This window comes from Euprymna scolopes, chromosome 37, assembly GCF_053919585.1.
Source record: "Euprymna scolopes isolate OS-2025 chromosome 37, ASM5391958v1, whole genome shotgun sequence".
Lineage (NCBI taxonomy): Eukaryota > Metazoa > Mollusca > Cephalopoda > Sepiida > Sepiolidae > Euprymna > Euprymna scolopes.
In genome coordinates, this window is record NC_136518.1 from 85,885,765 (window position 1) to 85,908,124 (window position 22,360).

General features: G+C 32.7%; 1 protein-coding gene across 1 annotated transcript in view; it reads right to left on the reverse strand.

Moving 5' to 3' along the window:
* The window catches only part of LOC145261275 (alpha-N-acetylglucosaminidase-like), an 85,512-nt gene that overhangs the window by 12,676 nt on the left and 50,476 nt on the right, over positions 1 to 22,360 (reverse strand). Inside the window, exons 14-20 of the mRNA XM_080119751.1 lie at positions 16,709 to 16,851; positions 14,948 to 15,020; positions 12,861 to 12,950; positions 10,648 to 10,730; positions 5,683 to 5,787; positions 4,665 to 4,848; positions 1,985 to 2,028 (exon numbers count right to left, since the gene is read on the reverse strand). Of these exons, the coding sequence (XP_079975877.1) occupies positions 1,985 to 2,028; positions 4,665 to 4,848; positions 5,683 to 5,787; positions 10,648 to 10,730; positions 12,861 to 12,950; positions 14,948 to 15,020; positions 16,709 to 16,851 (722 nt within the window). The remainder of the gene's footprint in view (positions 1 to 1,984; positions 2,029 to 4,664; positions 4,849 to 5,682; positions 5,788 to 10,647; positions 10,731 to 12,860; positions 12,951 to 14,947; positions 15,021 to 16,708; positions 16,852 to 22,360) is intronic.

The following is a 22,360-nucleotide window of genomic DNA, read 5'->3' on the forward strand; positions in this document are numbered from 1 at the left end:
CCCTCCCTTTTCTTTCCCTCTTTTTTCTTTCTCGTATTCCTTCTAAAAACAATTCTTCCTAATACTAACCAACCATTTCTGTAAGGTCTGACGAGGCTGTTAGATCGTAAATACAGTCCAACATCCAAAACAGATAAACCGGTAATAAAAAAATAAAACATATATATATATTTGATAGAGATTAAAACCAGTTTCGAAATCTAGTAGGTGAGGCACATTTTTCTTCCCTGCAGCCTTTTTCCCATAAAAGAGACGTTATGAGCCTGTCTCTGCTCTATCTTTATTTTCATGGCAAGTGCTCGTCTGGGTTCCCCTTGCCAAACTTTCGTTTCCCCTTGCCAAACTTTCACAAAAAAACACTCGACTAGCTACAACCATTATCAACAATTTTCTCCACTCTCTATCTGTGCCTAAAAAAAAACTATATTGCTATAAAATAAAATATGCATCAAGTGCGCTTGAAAACCAAATCACAACGTAATATTAGGAAAATAAACAAATATTTTACTTGTTTGAAATTTATGACAAAAATATATTTCGGAGCTATACTCTATCCTCAGTATGCTTTCTTTCTCATTTCTCTTCTTCTTCCTTGCCATGTTGTAAAGTTGGAGTTTCTAAGAACAAGATTAAGAAAAGCTTGGCTAGCCATTAACAAATTTACTCTTACACCTGAGGAGCTTTGCATATGATTAAATATGACCATCGATTTCTGGCCTGAGTCTACTACAGACTGGGGGTCATTTTCTAAAGGTTTACTCGTTTCCTTGTATGTGTAGACATTTGATTTACCTTTATGCCGAGAATAGAGCATAGTGCCAGCAACAAATATACCCATCTCAGATGCAATCACACGGGAGAAGTCGTTTATGGAGATCAGGAATAATGGTCTAAGTATCAACCGCCATTTTGTTTGCTCCTCTGGCAGTGACTGGCATATCGTAGACGTCGTTCCCTGATGGTAGTAGACATGGTTGGTGGTGGGAAATGTATTCCTGTGGACTCAACAGACCTAAATCCATATATATCTAGCAAATTGCACATGACACCAACTGTGATCCTGAAGATCTGAGGCAACTGATGGAAGACAGAGAAATCTGGAGAGAGAGTGTCATATTGGTCTGGGCAAGGAGCCCGACCAGATCGATAGATCAACCAACCGAGGCATATTTGATGTGATGTTGTTTATGTGTACCATTATAAAGAACAACCTGGATTTTTATTTGGGTAAAGAAAGATTTGATTATCTATATAACTATAAAACTGTGTGGACTTCCTTGCTTGTTTGTATCTTGTATTCGTATTTGAAAGTCGTATTTCTGTCTATCCACAATTTCATTAATTGTTTCATAAATTAATTTTTAACTGAAAACGGACATTAGCACATTTATATTCCAGCATAATTGATATATATATATATATATATATATATATATATATATATATATAGATATATAGATATAGATATATATATATATTCTATGCCTTTAAATGAAATCTAGGAATTAATGTATTTAGCCAATTTTTCGATATTTGTCGTCCGAAGGGTCGAGTTTCAAAATGATACTAATCTCGTGAAAATCTGTCGCCTCTGTCGAAAGTTTTTGCGAGACATACAAACATACATACATACATACATTTAAACAGATTTTCGCCCTTTATAGATATAGAAAATGAGACTAAACTCTCCAACCGTGAATATGTTTACAACCTGGCAACACCGGAAATATACAACTAGCAATAAATAATCGTCTAGTAATACCATATAAAGTGGTTTTCCTGAGAAAAATCATCATGTCAGACTTTGCTAAAGGCTTTTGAAGTATCTAGTTATCAAATACTTATACATCTTCACATACACGATTCCATAAAAATAGTGATGATGATGATGATGATGATGATGATGATGATGACGATGATGATGATGACGATGATGATGATGACGACGACAATGATGATGATGATGTAAAATTGTAGTTCTTACTGTTTAACGAGTCCAGCCCATTGTTTGCTGGCGTAATCAGAAATCTGGAAAATAAACCGAGAACAAAATCAGTCAGAAATTAACATTAAACGTTTGAAGATTAAAAAAAAAGAAGGACCCCTAGCACAGTGGTTACAGTACTTGGAAAAATCAATTGTAAAAATAATATTCTGAAGGTTGAAGGCTCAATTCTCAGTGTAGGTGAACGAAAAATACAATTGTGAATTACTTACTTCTATCCAGTCATGGCTGATGGGACAAGAGCATGCTACCCCTGTAAAGTTAATAAAAAGTTCAGTTCGAAATTCCGTTCAAATTCCCAAGTTTGACTAGATACACATGAAGAAGGTCGGACGTTACATCAACCGAAACGTTGTGAAACACACACTCAAGATGAGAGCAGTAGTTTGATGAATCTAAATATTTGTTGTTTTTTATTTTATGATTTACTATAATGGGTTCCCCTGATATAAGTCCCATCTTATAGGTTATAAGCCCAGACGGTCAACGCCGGATGAATGGCGCTAGTTAGAATATAAGCTGAGAATATGCAATATGAGTATGGGTAAATAATCATACTAACCGTTAGTTTTATAAACATCTCAGATTGTAGCAGTTACATAATAAAAAGTAGGATCTAACCTTTAGGCTAAGATCCAAGTGTAGTATCTGTTCTGATACTACAATTAAGTTAATTTATCCTCATTTAATGAAGAGGGTTGGTGTTTATTTGGTAATTGTGGCCTGGTAGATCAGCACAAAACCTGACTTGTTTGGAAGGTTATCAGGTGTGCTGAAAACGAATATCGTATTTAAATTTTCTGCAAATAAATATTTTTCTGGGCATTAAGCAATGTGATTGTTTATGTTATAAGTGATGGCCATTGTTGTATGCGCAAGCGCGCATATTTTTGCTTAATACTTGAAAAAATACTTATTTGCGGAAAATTTAAATGCGATATTCATTTTCAGGTTTTGTGTTAGTTTACCAGGCCACAATCAACACTACCCCTAAAAAATAACCTCCCCCCCCCAAAAAAAGGGCCATAAAGTGGATGCTCATTTTACATTAAATTAATATAGAAAAGTAATCTCCCATTATTTGAAACAATAATGTGCGACCCTAAGGGCAAATATCACATAGCCCACTACACAATTCAGGTCACTAGTTTTCCAACGAGCCTTCATTTGTTAAATTCTGATCAATAGTCACCGAGATTTCAAACTTATAAAATTGCCAAACAAGGTAGTATATCTGTATTTCCCCAAAATCTCTGGTCTTGATGAATGGGAGACTAAAACTTGCTATGATTTCAAATGATCTGAAATAACAGCAAGGGAAGACTTGGTTCCAAATATTTCTCATATGTTATATCTCCCATCTTTTGGAAATAAGGTACGATTATGAATATCTCCAGTATCAAATAAGCCTTATACACTATGAAATTTATTTATGTATGAAAACAAAAGATATAACATATGAGAAATATTTGGAATCAAGTCTCCCCTTGCTGCTATTTCAGATCATTTGAAACCATAGCAGCAAGTTTTAATTTCTTCTCCATCAAAGTCAGAGGTTTTGGGGAAATATCAGATATTTTGTAATTCATATGCAAAACTAGGAAAACAAATGACTGTGATTGAATTATTGGTAAAGGTGTAACATCTTTCCACATATGAAAAATCCTTTGATATTACCACTATTAAAGGTTTTCGAGAGTGCTGAAAACGGAAATAACAGTAAAAATCCCAGGAAACGAGTAGTTTCCAAGATACGAACAAATTATAGTTTAAATGGGTGAGGGGTCACTTTTCTATATTAATTTTATGTTAAATCAGCATCCGCTTTATAGCAAAGATAACCATAAAGTGGGTTCTCATTTTATGTTGAATTAATATAGAAAAGTGATCTCCCATTTTTTTAAACAATAATGTGCGACCTTAAGAGCAAATGTCACATAGCCCATTACACAATTCACGTCATTAGCTTTCCAACGAGCCTTCATTTGTTAAATTCTGATCAGTAGTTGCTGAGATTTCAAACTTGTAAAATTGCCCCCAAAAGTAATATATCTATATATGGATATATCTATACTATAGCCAAATTGAATATTGAAATGCTCATATCTCTGATTCTATGAGCCAAAACTACATGAAAATTTGCAGGTTTTCTGAAGATCATAATACTATTCTATGGTTAAGATTTTATGACAATTAGTAGAAAAGAACCTATAATTTCAAGCCAATAAAATATGCCCAAATTAGCTTACATTTATATATGTAGTGTCATGACAAACCAGCTTTAATTTTGCTGCTTTGGGATGAATTTTGCTTAGTTTGTTTTTGCTTGTTTTTCTCCCCTGTTAGCTTGCCAGGCCACTAATATTGATATACCACATTTTTTGGCAAGATTATAAGTTCCAAATCTCAGTGACTATTGATCAGAATTTAATAAATGAAGGCTCGTTGGAAAGCTAATGACCTTACTTGTATAGTGGTCTATGTGACATTTGCCCTTAAGATCACACATTAAGGGGATCACCCATCATTCAGAGCCTACTTTTGGAACTTTTTACAGCCATAAAATGTTTCAATCATAGTCATTGATTTTCCTATGATCTAGATTTTGAATAATCAGTGTGCTTATATCTGAAATGAGGGGGTCAATTAATGTACTTACTTCTCCATTTGGTCCCCACAAGGTAATTTGGTTACGGGCGTTGTACTCATAGAGTTTCTTTTCTTCGTCTGTGTATCCAAGACTCTTGGCTGCTTCTAACCAATTTCCCAATAAAAAGTGCCGATCAGAAGCCAACAACGTGTCCAGATCCATTAACACTTCATTCAAGTCTTTACTTGCTCTTCTAAAAATTACAATAAAAAAATTTATTAAAAAATGATTAATCTTTAAAATGTCATATTTATAAAAAAAAAAATATGAGAATACCCGCCCCAGGTTGGGTAAAAATGAATTCTCTAAACAGAACAGTTTTTCACTATTTTTATGTCTGATTTACAAAGATTAAAATCAAGATATAATTATTCTAAATCTTTATGCCTCGAATCCTTATTTAAAATCTGGATCAAAATCCATTACATGATCTTGATTCTAGAAAATGTCTAAAATTTAAAGCTTAAACTTGAGGGGTCTTTAGAAGGAATCGGAATTCAAGAAATCTTGTTTAATTTATCTCACATGATTAAGGATGAAATTTCATGTAAATCTGAACTAATTTTTTAAATTTGTATACACATTAAAACTTAATTAATGCAAATCTGAAATATTTGAATTTTCAAATGTTGTGTCTACATAAAATACTCAAAATAAAAAAAAATTGTTAAATCATCAAATTATTTACAATTTGAATAATTATAACAATGAAGAATGGTTCGATTTATTTACAATATAAATCATCAAATTTATATGTTTTTATTTACAGAAATTATTTTTAACACTAAACACCTAAGCAAAACAGACTAGAGCATTCCTTGGTTAAATTGTATATTATTCTATCTTTGGTATAAAATTTTCTTGGTATTCTAATTTTATATTAGAGATTGAGGAACACATGATTTTTTATCCAAAATATTTTGATTGTGACTTAAGCGCCATAAAAGTTTTGTCATTTCCATTAGAACAATAGCATTAAACTTCATTGAACAATCCAACATTAAGTTGAATCCAGAAAATTACTTACTGAAGAAGAACAGGATTCTTTTGTTTATAGGCATTAATTATGGTTTTGTAATATTTGTAGATCAAAATCTCCAGACAATTGCGTGTGACATCAACCAGGTCATATCTGTAAAAAAAAAACAATTTTTAAAAAATTATTATTTAGTAAATGTTTTCGACTAAATTCGAAGTGAAGCATATTTTCTGGGAGCAAGGGGGGTTTATAATGGTTTAAATGAGTGAAATTGAGACAATGGATTGGATGGAATTACCGCAGTTGATGAAGGGTAGAGCCTATCAGGCATGTTTATGCGGCATGATGATATATGGATATGAAACGTGGTCAGTAAGGGTTGAGGGAATATGTTTCGTAAAAAGAAATGATATGAAAAATGTAAATTTTAAAGAAAACCGTACAGGGAACTGCATACAGAACAGAAGGTTTCGATGACATAGTCACATTTGAAAAAAAAAAATGGAGGAGTTCTCGGGTTGGTAGATGTAAAACAGTTGAGGTAGCAGGGTCAGTTCACAGGGGAAGGTCAAGGAAAACTTGTTATTAAAATGTTCGGGAAAGATATGTTTTTAAAACATGCACCACTAGAAATATAAAATCTAAGATATCAAATATTTGTTAACTTTAACAATCCATTACCAATGCTTCTGCTACCCTACGATATCTCAGGTCCTGATTGAGGCTATCACTTTACCTCTTCCTGGGTCAACCTCTTGGACAGGTTCCAGGGACATCAAATTTAAAGATTCTTCTTGGTTACTTGTTGACTGTCATGCGTTGGATGTGGCCAAACCATCTCAGTCTATTCCAGCATAAGGTCTCATCTACTGAATTGAGGTCAAGCCTGGATCTGAGCTTTTTATTTTTATTTTTATTTTTTTTTACATGGAAGTTACCACTTATCAAGGCCCGGAAGCCACTCAGGGATAAGGGTTATTGCGTGTACAGTAATCAATTGGACAATATCATAGTAATCGTTAGTAATGGAGATCTGATAAAGTGTCTTACTTAAGGGGGCGGTTTATTTCATTGAGCTCATGAAAAGAGTTCTGTCAGCAAGCTTTGAGAGCGTATATATCTTAAGTTAATGATTAAAGCTTAAGTTTAAAATAGTATTTTCTTTCATTTGCCATGATTAAGTCTAAAAAACGTTTTTGATCATCAGTCATGTTTTTAATTTAAAATACTATTTTATTTTGTTAAAATGAATTTTAAAAACAGCATTTCAGTGTCTCTGTAAGTGGGCTTGCAAATAAATCAGGAACCTGAGTAAATGGTTGATTCTGGTAGCAAAACAAAAAATATTTTCTCTGGACAATAACAATTGGAATACAGGTGTGTAACAATAAAAACGAAATGTTTTTATTGGGGGGAAAAAAAAAGAAGACAAATTGAGAAATTTGAATGTTGTTAAGTCTTTGATTAGGGAACTTTGAAATTTACTTTGTGCTTTTGTCCCTTAGCAGGTAGCAAAAATGGAAAGAATTTATTTTCGTTTTCTTTCCACTTTTGCTTTCGGTTAGTCACTGACTTTACTCCCTATCACATTCTACCTCTCAGGTTAATCGACTATCTTCTGCTGAGTTCACTGGAAACGAGTTTTAAGATTTGCTAACCAATCACAAATTGTGTCTCATTTTCTACTCTCCTACTATTGTTCGATCAATGAGAGCCTTTGTTTCACCCCAAAGGTGGATTCTAATGCCAAATTGTCAATAAGTAATTATTTATCTGATATTATAGGTGCACATATATAATCTTTTTAATTTGCCAACATAAATTGATTTTTAATAATCAATAATCCGATGTATAATTTGCTTCCTGATAATTCAGATAAATCTAAACAAGTAATTTCTTCAAGTTGTCAATTCAATCCGAAACATATAACTTGTTAAATTACAAACACTTTCTTTCAGCTGCCACCTTACACACAAGTAATACAACGTCTTAAAATTATAATTTGATCAAAATCTTTACAAGTTCCATTATTTATAATCAAAACCAATATTGTCATTCAAATATAAAAAAAATGACGTTTCGAATTAAAGATAGTAAAGATTTTAGTGATACTTGTCTCTTTGAAAGTGTGTTTGCCACAATTAAAAAAAATGAATTTAATCAATTAATAATGCACCAATAAAATACCTCATTGTGTCACAACATAGCATAAATATTCAGTTTTGTATTATTTTATTATTTGGATTATTTGTATCAGGACCAATGGCATAATGGATAAAAGGGTTAAGTGATAATATGTTCTAAGTGACAGTCATCTAAAGGTTCAATTCTCAACACAAGCGATACTAAGGATACATTTACGAATTATTTAAGAGATCTACTTGGTCATGGCTGACGGAATAAGAGCAAGCTAACCTCATGGATTAAATAAAGGATTCTGTTTGAAATTTGGTACAGAGCGCCGAGTTTGACATAAAGAGACACCTGAAATATGTTATTCTTTATATATATATATATATATATATATATATATATATATATATATATATATATATATATCATAATTTAGTAATTTAAATTTTATGATTTGAAACGATTAAATTTAAAATCTATATATCTCATCTAACCAAAGGAGAACCCAAGGAATCATGCCGACTTCGGATTGTTACCTTGTGCCTTGGAAGAATAGCGATACACATTGGATCCTTTTACTTCCCTGTTACCAAAAACTCTCACTTCAGGATTCACCATACAATTTGGATCCGAAGTTCAATATCCTTTTCATTCTGCACAACCTCTAATTTCCCTTATTCTATGATTTAAAAACTTTAAAAACTTTTAATTATAATTTTCTATGTTTATTACATTTAGCAAATTAGGTGCAAACAATTTATAATATTTGCTAATATTTTTTTCATCTGAGGAGATGAATAAACGTCGGAAACCCATGGGTTAAGGAAATATACTTATTAAAATGTATTCTTTGTTTTGCATGTAATAAAAATTCTAGATTTGAAATTTAACCGTTTCAAATCATTAAATTTAAATGACTAAATTATAATCTATTTGCTCTATCTGGTATATTGAGCAATTTTCATTTAGCTGGATTGTCTTTACAAAATATTACATCCAATAATATTTTATAAGACCAATAATCACTGGATTTGCATACTAGTGGATTTATTGCCTTACATTATTCTGAAGTATATATATATATATATTGCCTTCATTATTCTGAAGTATATATATATATATATATATATATATATATATATATATGTATAAATAAGAAAGGTCACCAACAATTGCTATGCATTTTTTAACATTATTTTATTATTCCGTGTTTTGATTTTTCATATAAAAAGGTATCATATTTAGATCATTGTAATAATGTTTTGAAATCATTGAAATAGTTTTTTACGCGTTTCAGACGTTCTGTGTAGCGTCCTCTTCAGAAATTTATTCAAAGTGTAAAATAAAATATATTTAAAATGTGTTCACAATGTATAAAAGCATTTTCGCAGTCCATTTTGGTCATATGTTTCCCAAGCGGTGGAAATGTCTGTTACCTTTATAAATGAAAAATCAAAACACGGAATAATAAAATAATCTTAAAAAATACATAGCAATTGTTGGTGACCTTTCTTATTTAAATATACATTTTTCTCTCGTTGGAATCTCTCAACCAATTCTATATAAATGTATATATATATATATAAGAACAAGTAGTTAATAAAACATGTTAAAAAACACTTTGAAAAAGAGTTAAAAACATATTTAATTTTAAAAAGGAAGCACAAAATAAGTAGATAGTCCTTAATCCTTGGAGTTTCGAAGAAGTACTTTCCTTCTCATTAGAAGGTAGAATTTAGCAAAATGCGATATTCGGATTTTGCTTGCAAAAGTATTTAATGAAACTACAAGTAAGTCATAGATCTTACTTGGTAACAAATAGTGAAGCAGAGGGAATATGGTGAAGAAAAAGGTGATTTCACTTGAATGGATAGTCTGGTGAAGGGTAAAATATCCAATAACGATAAAATCCAAAAATCAAAATTCAAAAAAGTTGGTTAAGTTTCCATTTACACAAGTAAAATCCAAGGGAATCGCGTAATTGGAAGATGGTCCAAAGTAATCCAAAAGGCAGAAAGCCGTGGAATAATTCACAAATGGGTACAAGGAAAAGGGAATGAGTTCAAATAATATTATTAAAAGGAAGATAAGATGTGCGTAGAAAAAAGAATTTAAAACGACTGTCAAGGCTGGGCTAATTTTGGGAGAATGAGTGAAGAAAAAGAAGAAGAAAAAAAAATTGAATGGTGATTGAGTTAATTTTAGAATAGAAAAGCCAATGTCAAAATGACCCAGACAAGATGACGTTGATATATATATATATATATATATATATATATATATATATATATATATATATATATATATATATATATTTGGCAATTTATGACTACAATAAATTGCGGTTTAACTTAATGCTTTAACTAGCAAATTCTAGCATTGCTACAAATATAATTTGCTGATTTCTTTATGCCCTCTGACGAGAAGAATATTAAGAATAGCATTCTTTGAAACTCTGCGGAATAAGGACTTTGTAAATTGTTTCTTTGGAGTATTCAGTCGAACAATAAATTTTGATTATAAAATTCAACTTACAGTTTTAATTTTCTTTCTCTCTTATATATATATATATATATATATATATATATATATATATATATATATATATATATATATATATATATATATATAATCGAATACTTATTGATTCTTAATCAAAATTTGGTTTTTAATCTTTTTGTTTATTTCTATCAGTTTTATAAGATTTATTACTTTTTACAAAAAAAAAATCATTAATTTTGCAAATTTTACAAAGAACCCCTTTTTGCCCTCATTTTTATTTTATGGGGTTCAACCAGAATATTTGCTTTTTCTCTGAGACCTAAATCCATCCCTGTGATAAGGCATTCAAATTTTACAAAAAAATACAAATGTACAAACCTGAACAGTTCAGAGCTCATTGTTTTTGAAGCGTGAAAAAAATGATCCCAGGCATAAAACAACATTTTGGGGTTATACCAAAGCTGCAAAGATAAAGTCAGATTATGAAAAGCATTTCTCTTCAGATTTCATTTTTATGTCTACAACTAATTCGCCCAGTTTTTCAAATAAAAATAAGTTTTGTATGATTCGGATTATTTGGGCTACTGTTCAAGGAACTGTGGCATAACAAATAAAAGTGTTAAGTGATAATCAGTTTTAAATGACAGTCATTTGGAAGTTGATGGTTCAATCCTCAGTACAAGCAATACTAATAATACAATTATGAATTATTTAAAATTTCTACTCAATCATGGCTGACGGAATGAGAGCAAGCTACCTCCATAGATTAAGTAAAGAGTTCTGGTTGAAATTCGGTACAGATTCCCGAATTGACATAAAAATTCAAAAGTTCAACAAGATGAACCTGATTACTTATGGAGATTTGGTATCTGTCTGACGAGAAGAACTATACTACTATTTCTATTTACGGACTATTGTACTACTATTACAAACGGAGATACGAAACTATACTATTACTAACTTTGTATGTTCAATTCGGGGGGAGGGGGGGGTCATGGTGTAGTATCTGTTTTGTTGTCATAAGACCACTTTTACAGGCATTACCTCCTCCTTTGAAGGAGGGGCATTCTATTATTCTGTTGTCATACCATCTTTTAAATTATTACCTCAACAATGGTAATGTAGTATTTGTTCTGTTGTCATGATATTTTCCTTCCAGGCATTACCTCCTAGTGGGGAGGGGACAGTGAGGTATATGTTCGTTCATCTTATATACTAGCAAAAATATGAGAGAGAGAGAGAGAGAGAGAGAGAGAGAGAGAGAGAGAGCATATTTTTGCTAGTTTTAGTAATAAAAACAATCACTTTCACAAAATATTAGCTGAATTGTCAAAAGTCTCTTTTCTACATCACCTATTTTGATTATTGTTTGAATAAAATTGATTTCTGGTTTTAAACTGTACAAATTTAAATCGTATTACAAAATAAAAATGTAATTTACGTTTTCAAGTCTTCAAAGTTTAGCTTTAAGTAAAAAATTAAATCACTGGCAGCCATGTTTAAAATGACAATTATTATATCTATCTATCTATTTATCTATCTATCTATTTATCTATTTACTCTACTATTATATAGAATGAACTTAGTGCATATGTGTGTGAGTGAGTTTCCTATGAACTCAGAAACAAATTTCACATGAAGGTACTTGATGTGTTTGGGAGTGTTCTTACATAGGTTTTCTGTCAGAATGTGTCTGATAATTATCGGAAATCGATAATCAAAAAAACACAAAGGAAGTCCGCTTTTGACCAAAGTTGACACTTTTATACAACCTAACATCACAAGTGCATTTGAAATATTTTATTACCACGAATGGCAGATAAGCCTATAAAATCCACTGTAGATTCTTTTACAGGGCAAGGGTGCGTTTCAAACGAATGTTTCTTTTTAGAGCACAACTGAACCATGATACTTGACTTTGGTACGTTTAACTTTAATTGAAGTGATTATGTAAAAATAATTTCATAAAATCAACAGTTGGTTCTTTGATAAGACAGGGGCGCATTCAAAGATGAATGTTTCTGTGTAGAACATAATTGAACCATGATACTTGACTTTTGCATTTTAAACTTTAATTCAAGCCAATTTTTACAAATAATTTTATAAAATCAACAGTAGATTCTCTACAGTGCAATGTAGACTACAATGTATTGTGGACTAAGTCACTGCCGGGAGGCACGTGAGGCTTCCTCCCACTACACTGTGAGGGAGAGTCCCTAACTAGAGTAGACAATCGATTTGATTAAAAAAAATGGGCAATTTCATTGATTTCAATGACAATAAAAGTATGGGAAGATGGAACATTTGTTGATCTTCATTCTGAGATTTGTTGATTGGGATGAATCTTCTTTGCAGCTTCCTGTCAAAGATGGACCCGGTATGTTTCTCCGATTGGCCCTGATGTAAATCTCCAGAGAACTGTTGTCCGTCCCTTTTTTATTGTCGTGTTCATACTCTCATCACTAGACAATCAAATATATCGACACGTAAATATATACGAACCACTATATTACATAAGCAATTAAATAAAATATTAAAACTCTGTATTAACAGGAAACAATATCACAGAACCAAAATGAATAAAAACTTACTGCTTCCCACATATGCAAATATGGTCTCCTAGTAAAGATCACATTATCGCCAGAGTCGTGCATTGATCGATTGCATGAATAGACAGAAACCTACAGAATAAACAATAAAGGTTTTAAACATCAGATAAAGGAAAAAAACATCAGTGCTTCTTAGTTATTGGAGGGAAATTCGAAAAAAATTGAATTTCAAGTAAAAACCAACAATGATATTTACTGAATTGTCATGTCACAGTAATAAATATATCCAAAAAATTTCGAAAAATGATAGAAAATTGATTTAAACAGTTTTCCAACCCTGTCGGTGGGGCATTAGAATATGCCGACTGCCCCCCTGCAGAGGGTAAAAGTCCCTCAATGGGGGTCCTGGATATGACCTTAAACTATATCCGATGGTAAGGCCCCAGCTTGCGGGCTCTGGGGAGTGTGGAGCCCTCCCCCCCAATTGCCATTGCTCCCAGGTCCACTCTGACCCGGAGTGGTAGTACCTGTTAGGGTTCTAACTATGGGTTAAATAGAAACAGACTTGGCAAAAAACAAATATATTCTATTAAAAAAATTTTCTTCAAAATCACCGGATTCGGCATTAAATAACCTGAAAAGGGTTGATATGCAGTAAAAAAAAACAAAAAACAACCAACCAATTAAACAGTTTTCGAAGAAAATTAACGAAAATTGAGTTTTACTAAAAATACAAAATGGAGAGCTTGAATTACAAGTGGGGGGTACATTTTTTCTGGAAACTTTGAAAGCTTTAGCAAAACTTAATTTTTGCTAATTGTCATCGAAAACTGTTTTCATTAATAATTAATTTTCTACTTCATCGTTTTTTTCGTAATTACTGTGACATAACAATTAAGTAGATATTATTGGTTTTATTTGAAATTCAATATTTCGATTTTTGAATTTTACTCTAATAATGAAGAAAAAAAATCAATATAATAAAAAAACATGTTAGTTATTGGACTTTTTTTTTTATTGAAACAATATGGATATTCAGGAGAGCATGTAAAAAGCAAGCAATAAAAAGCCAGAATGTATGCTATCTATGCAGGATATGACTTAATTTCCGGCAACTTCATGTTGACATCTTCTGGCAGGTTATGGTAAGCAACTGGAAGATGCCGAAGTGATCAGCCAATTAGCTGTCAGCAAACGACAATGAAGTAAAATTCATATAAACAAGAAATTTTTTTTAAATAAAAAAGGAATCACAACAGACTATGTGAACAGGTCATCACTTTCTGTCAAGTATTACATTTAATTACTACATGGGTAATTATTACATTTAATTACTACATGGGTAATTATTACATTTCATCAATAGATGGGTGATTATTACTTTACTTTCAATTGATGCATTGATTATTTGTAATTGATCTATGTGTAATTGTTGCTTTTTATTGATACATGGATAATTATTAAGTTTCATTGATGTATGGGTAATTATTAATTTTCATGAATACATGGGTAATTATTATATTTCAGTGATACATGGTTAATTATTATTTGTAATTGATGCATGGGTAATTATTACGTTTCATTGATGCATGACTAATTAATATTTGTAATTGACCCATGGGTAATTATTACTATGTATTAATATATGGGTAATTATTATGTTTCATTAATACATAGGTAATTATTACTTTTCATTAATACCTGAGTAACTATTACATTTCATTGATACATGGGTAATTATTATTTGTAATTGATGCATGGGTCATTTTTATGTTTCATTAATACATGAGTAATTATTACTTTTCATTGATAGATGGGTAAACATTATTTGACTTTAAATTGATACATGGGAAATTATATTTCATTAATGCATGACTGATTATTATTTTTTATTGATACATGGGTAATTATTATATTTCAGTGATACATTGGTGATTATTAATTTTCATTGATGCATGGGAAATTATTAATTTTCTTGATGTATGAGGAATTATTTCATTTCCTCGTTCATGAGTAAGTATTACTTTGTATTAATACATGAGAAATTATTACTTTCCAAATTACCTGCGATAATGGGTAATTCTTAACAAAAGTTTGGTAAAGTTTATGCAAGATGGAATCTGACTCACCCGAAGAAGTTGCCATGCTTTATCTACGTGTTTATTTACAACTCCATATCGTCGTTTTGCATATCCAGATACCCTGTTAAAAAATTTAAAAAATATTTAGTTTTTAGTATTTTTATTCAAGCAATTAGGAACTCTTTCTTTTTCTAATCATTTTGACTGAAGAATGACCAAATATCAAAAAAATTTTTGATAAAAAATATAATCGATTTTTACTACAAAATTTTATAATTAAAAATTTTTTTTGATTTAAACAATTATCTTATTTGTTATTTCTCTCAACTTATTTAAGTTATAATAATGGTTAGAATGTCATATTTCATATCAAAGCAAGTAGATTTCGTATCACTGCTCAATGAACAATTATGCAAACGATGTTCTTCCTATCTTTTAATCTACAAAGTGTCCTAGACAAAATATGTATATATAAGCTTACACAGTTGATTTTATTGTGCTTACTATATTAGAAATTTAATGATTCTCAACAAAAAACCAAGATTATTTAAATAGATGAATTATTCAATTAGTAACTAATATTTTAATTTAATAAAGACATCCATAGTTATCTCCCCTTTATTCACAGCAGTTATCTTCTCTTGGTTCTTTCATAAAATAAAAACAAACAAAAAAACAACATCATTTGTATGCAATATAACAATTTCATTCAATAAAATGTTGTTATAACAAAACTGTATTTTTTTTTCTTCACAAACACGTTTCCAGAAATACATTTCCAGAAATTTGCAGTCGTGTTATAAGCAACTACTAATGGAGAAGCCAAAATCAAGTTCTAGTGCTTCTACATAATTTGCCCCAACTAAGCCAATTTTGCAAACTTACACTTCTACCCTTATCTTTTAATCCATGAGGTGCCATGGATATAATATGAATATGAATTTCACAATTTATTTTATTGTATTTACTATATTAGAAATTTCATGTTTTTCACCAAAACACAGATTATTTCAAAAGGCAGATAGTTCAATGATTTATTAATATTTTGTTTTGTAGTAAAGACAACCATAGTTATCGCCCCTTCGTTCACAAAGGACTTGGAAACAGTTATCTTTCCTTGTTTTGTTTATAAAGTTAGATAAAAATTACATTCAATAAAACTTTGTTAAAGCAAAACTCTTTTTCCACATTTATTTCACGCACATATCATTTATTATAATAATAAACTTATATTTTTCCAGAAACAACTCATTCTCCATATTCATTTCACACTCAGATAATCCAAGATAATATAAACTTATACTCTTTCAACAACAAAATTGTTTTCATTATTTATTTAACATGAATGAAATAAATGAAGCGGGAAACACTAGTTTAATATTAATGATCATATGAAATATAATTCAATTCAAAATAAAATGACAGGAAAACTTACGGATATATTTTCTCATCAGTGGAAAATATTAATGTGCCTCAAAAATTATAGAAAATTTGTTAATAGAATTTCGATTCCAAATATAAAATTAATTTATTATTCGGACTTCATGAACTCCCAACAACAAATATGCTTGTAGTTTTTATATTAGAAGAAGGGATATAATCTTCTACAACAAGTTGGTTTAACGTGACTGTCATTCAGAGTTTGTAGAGTTCGAATAGTAAATTAATTTTTTTTTAATTAAAATTTTACTCGATAATTTTCCATAATTTTTCGGGTCCACAAACTGATAAGTTTTCATGCTATTTTCATCTACCATATTTTGTATGTATATTGATAAGCAACTAAGTTTTAATAAAAGAAATACTCACCATTCCGAAATATTTTTGGGTGCATTCCCTATGCCTTGGTCAAGCATGAAATCGTACATAACATAATTTTGATAAATTCCTTCCGGGGTTAGTCCAGTGCCGATCATTGAACTGTTTGCAAATGTACGTGCTTTTGTTGGTCCCTGAAAATATTTAAAAAATATATTGAACTAGTTTATAGTCTGAATAACTGCATAGGATAAATAAAAAAACAAAAAAAAAAAAACAACAAAAAACAAAAACAAAACAAAAAAACAAACAAAAAAAACAATTCAACATTTTAACTACATGTTAATACCAAATAATGATTTGGAGCAATTTACATTTAAAATATTGTTGGTTCATTTTTTCAATAGTTATTTCCTTTGGACCATATTCCAGTTATCTTCTCTGTGTTATACTTAAAAACCAGAAAATTAATTCTTCTATTTTAGAAGTACAAAAAAGAAAAAAAAAAAAGAAGGTTTATCCTCTTTCTGGCATTGAATTTTGTTTGGTTCTACATTATTACAAAGTCTTCACATTGTTGACACAATTTCCTCAAATGTTGGTTCTGGTCGCAGTTAAGATGGGACTCCAAGACAATCAACCATTTCAGCATGGCTTTTTTTTTTTTTTACTGATCACAGAATTCTTACTTAAAACAGTTTCTAAAAAATACCAAAATAAACCAAAGATACCTTACATGAGACACACATTCTTTATACTTTTGTTTGCCCTGACAATTCATGCATTTCCATTTTGCTTAATTGTGTTACTCTTGTGTCTATCTTTGACAAAACACTTCTGTCAAAAATAAATCTAATTTATAAAACTTGCTATGTCTGTCTGTCTGTCTGTCTCCATATTTTCAAACTGTATCTCTTCCAAAACGAAAAGTTGGAGAGCAGCGCTAAGAGCCTCAAATGATTGGATTTTTTATAGACCATTTGGACATGATTAAAAAATTTGTAAATTGGAAGAGAAGCTACAAATATCTTATAGTTTGCTTACATTATGCCATTTTGAATTTAGATTTCCAAGTTCAAAATGGCGTAATGTAAGCAAGCTATGAGGTATTTTTTTTTTTTTTACACAGTGATCACCACTTATCAAGGCCCGGAAGCCACTCAGGGATAAGGGTTATTGCAAGTACATTACGTTAGTGTGGAGATTTGATGAAGTGTTTAATTAAGGGGGCGGTTCATTAGGAATTTGTTAACATTGGACTTGAAGACATCCAAGTTGTAGTCCGGAGGGAAGCAGGCAGACAGAACAGAGTTCCACAGGCGTGCAGTTCTAAGAAAGAAGCTTTGTTCATGGAATCCACATTTTGATTTAGGCACAGATATAGAGTGGGGGAAATTTTTCACAGTGGATTCAGCTAGACGGGTGTTTTTCGTGAAAGATTGGTGAGGGGGGACCAGAGATTGGAGTTCAGACGAGCACCTGCCATGAAAATAACGATAAAACAAGGATAGGCTCGCAACGTCTCTTCTGTGGGAGAGAGGTTGCAGGGTAGAGAAAAGGGCATCCCCCACTAAGCCACAAAGTCTATTTTGTACTCTGTCAAGGCAGGATAGGCTGTTTTTAGCAGCTCCTGCCCAGATATGGCAACAGTATTCCATCCTTGGACGTGTACGAGCCTTTTTCAAGTCTCACACAAAACACACATTCATATTTCAAGCTGTCATATACATACGCGCACACAAACATACGCGCCCACGTCCACACATGTACACTTATTCACGTTCGCTTACATACACTCACATTCACGTATATATACACACACACTTACGTATACACATGTACTCACACACGCGAACACGAACACAGCACATGGACGACGTCACTTCTGCTTTCTAAGGAAATACACATGCGCAAAATACACTCTGGAAACGAGTATAAAAACAAGGCGATAAGCTGTTTCTAATCCTCTTTAGGACCAACTCTCAACGAGAGAGGTTGGGCTAACAAGCCGCCGCCGTTTCGGCGCGCGCACGCGTACCTCACACCCACTTCCTACTATGTATGGGGCACGAGCTAAAGACTGTATGTATACATTCTCACTCTTTCTCTCTACATCTACTACTGGCGACTAAGAACACCTTCGCGACGCTGACTACTAACTGATGACAACTCTAATATCCTCTTCTTTGTCTACATGCTGGACTACCATTCTTAATTTTCCTACAACATTTATTTCTCTTCCCACGCGCGAACAAACAATAGTGACCCGAACCTGAGATGAAAACACATTTCCTATTCTTGCTACAACACAAGTCCTGTAACGAACATGGGTTACATATGCGCGGACATGTTATAACTAAAACGTTAATTTCTTTCAACAGCAAATAAATGACATTTATCTTATCCATTAATTGAGTCTTTGTTTCCTTCAATTCCCATTCGTTTCATTATTCTTTTGTATCGGGATTGGGGTATTTATATATCCTAGTCCCCTACAAATTTGGTGACCCCTTTATTTAAATGAAATGGATGAGGTTAAACGAGACACTCATACACACACAGACTCTTTTCTACAAAGATAAACTTTTCCTCTTCACCACTTAACGAGAGACGCACGCCAAGCTATAAACTTTTCCTTTTCACCAGTTAATGAGAGACGCACGCAAAACTAACCACGTGTGGTACCCTTTTCTTTCACCAAAGAAATTCCTGTTAGTTTAATTCAATGTAACACGTTGTTCGTTTCTTCCTCGAGACAATTCATTTTCCCTCGGAACGCGAGAGGAGCACACATTTCCTCCTATGCCACAAGTCCACAACAAACTGGCGCCCGACTGACGTGGAACGAACAAGCATAGCGACCCTACCGTTTTGAGATTAATTGCTTTGAGCGAGACGCGCGTTTTATTTGATAAAGAAAAAAACGAACTTCTCAACAAAGAAAACCAAGCGAACCAAACCACTACCCACAGGAATAACTACTACCAACTACAATGACGAACCCTCGTCAGACTCTGGAAAAAAAAAAAAAAAAGAAAAAAACGAACACGGAGCTGTCGACTTTCATATCGAATTTAAAAACAAATTCGAGCTTGACAAACATTTTCACGGTTTCCTGACATTACCCTGCAACAAACGCGAGGAGCAAAATCACATAGGCCTATGCAATTCCCTCCTGCACAAGCAGACGCAACAACAAAGAAACAGGACATCCCTATCAACACATAGGAAGAAGTTGAATCAACAATACGAGTTGAGATGCACGACGCACGCGGATAAACTCAAAACTTGGAAGTTTCGTTGACAGCCGGCAACCACGAACGACTACACAACAAACGCCCGTACAGACAATGTACACACACTACCACAGACGCACATGCGAAGACAACAGTAACCAGACCCCGTTCAACAAGAACAAACGCGCGACTAGCGCCCGTCCAAACGATGCACACATTACCACAGAAAAATGCGAAGATACCGTCAACTGGACACACACACGACACCGTCAACACGAAACAAAAATTTTCCTTCCAAACGGAACAATTCACTTCTCTGTCCAAGCAACTCTTTGCACCTGTCAACACACAACAGAAACCAAACCAACAAATGTCAGTAAAAAAAAAAGAGTAAACGCATTTTCCACGCGTAAGTAAATACTTTTTTTTTTACGAACACACTCCGTTTTTGACATTCCGTTCCTTTTTGACGTTTTTTTTTCAAACAAACACACCAACAAAAAAAAAAAAAAAAAAAAAAAAAAAAACAGGACCAAAAAATCAACTGCCGAAAACACAACTCACAAAAAAAAAAAAAAATATATATATATATACATAAATATATATACATTGCATGTATTTTTTTTTTTTTCCTAGGAGGGGGAGTATTTGTACGAGCCTTTTTCAAGTCTCACACAAAACACACATTCATATTTCAAGCTGTCATATACATACGCGCACACAAACATACGCGCCCACATCCACACATGTACAGTTATTCACGTTCGCGTACATACACTCACATTCACGTATATATACACACACACTTACGTATACACATGTACTCACACACGCGAACACGAACACAGCACATGGACGACGTCACTTCCGATTTCTAAGGAAATACACATGCGCAAAATACACTCTGGAAACGAGTATAAAAACAAGGCGATAAGCTGTTTCTAATCCTCTTTAGGACCAACTCTCAACGAGAGAGGTTGGGCTAACAAGCCGCCGCCGTTTCGGCGCGCGCACGCGTACCTCACGCCCACTTCCTACTATGTATGGGGCACGAGCTAAAGACTGTATGTATACATTCTCACTCTTTCTCTCTACATCTACTACTGGCCACTAAGAACACCTTCGCGTCGCTGACTACTAACTGATGACAACTCTAATATCCTCTTCTTTGTCTACACGCTGGACTACCATTCTCAATTTTCCTACAACATTTATTTCTCTTCCCACGCGCGAACAAACAATAGTGACCCGAACCTGAGATGAAAACACATTTCCTATTCTTGATACAACACCAGTCCTGTAACGAACATGGGTTACATACGCGCGGACATGTTATAACTAAAACGTTCATTTCTTTCAACAGCAAATAAACGACATTTATCTTATCCATTAATTGAGTCTTTGTTTCCTTCAATTCCCATTCGTTTCATTATTCTTTTGTAACGGGATTGGGGTATTTATATATCCTAGTCCCCTACAGACGTACTTGGCTTTTATATAGATAGAGAATTGCATCAGTAGTGAGATATCTTCTGGAGCGGTAGAAGGATCCCACCATCTTTCCAGCGACCTTGGCAACAGACTTGATGTACTTGTTCCATTTCAGATCAGGAGTAAAGGTCAAACCCAGAAGCTTGTCAAAACACGGGGCCTCACCCAGACGAGAGCCATCCATCACAATTGATGCCAGCTGGGGATCAGAGCGTTGATGATGTAAGGATAGGAGTTTGGTTTTGGATGCATTAAAGGTAACCAGCCACATCTTCCCCCACTGAACCACGTGCTCGAGATCAGAGGAGAGAGAATCAGAGAGAACTTTGTCATTTACAGCCTTTGATGTGTTGCCGTAGATGGTCGTGTCATCAGCATAGATGTCAACGAATGATTTAAGTATGTGTTTACGGAGGTCATTGATGTAGATCAGGAAGAGAGTTGGGCCCAGGATTGACCCCTGAGGGACTCCACATTTATATTGCAGGCCTCCGATTTTTGTCCATCTACCACTACTCTTATGAGCCTATCGGAGAGAAATGATTTAATGATTGAGAAAACATTTCCAGTTATACCGTAGCTGGAAATCTTGTGAAGTAGACCCTTATGCCATACCTTGTATGGTATTTGCAGCTTCTCTTCCAATTTTCGGAGTTTTTAATCATGTCCAACTGCATCTTATTTCCTTTTGATGGATTGATAGTTGCTATTTCTTCTGATGAGTTAAGGCCAAAATAGATTCACTAATTGATATAATAATTAAGTGATTGATTTTGTGCTACAGAACAGATACTGTCAAGAATTGTAAGTGTCAACTGAATTAAAGGAATAAATTGTAAGATGGTCAACATCGTTGAAATTTTGAATATAGATTTTTGTCATTCATTCATTATATGTTCTGTAATTACATCAAGCTTCTTAAATAAGCATTGCTATATATCAAAAGGAAATATAAGTGAATGAAGTATATTTCCAC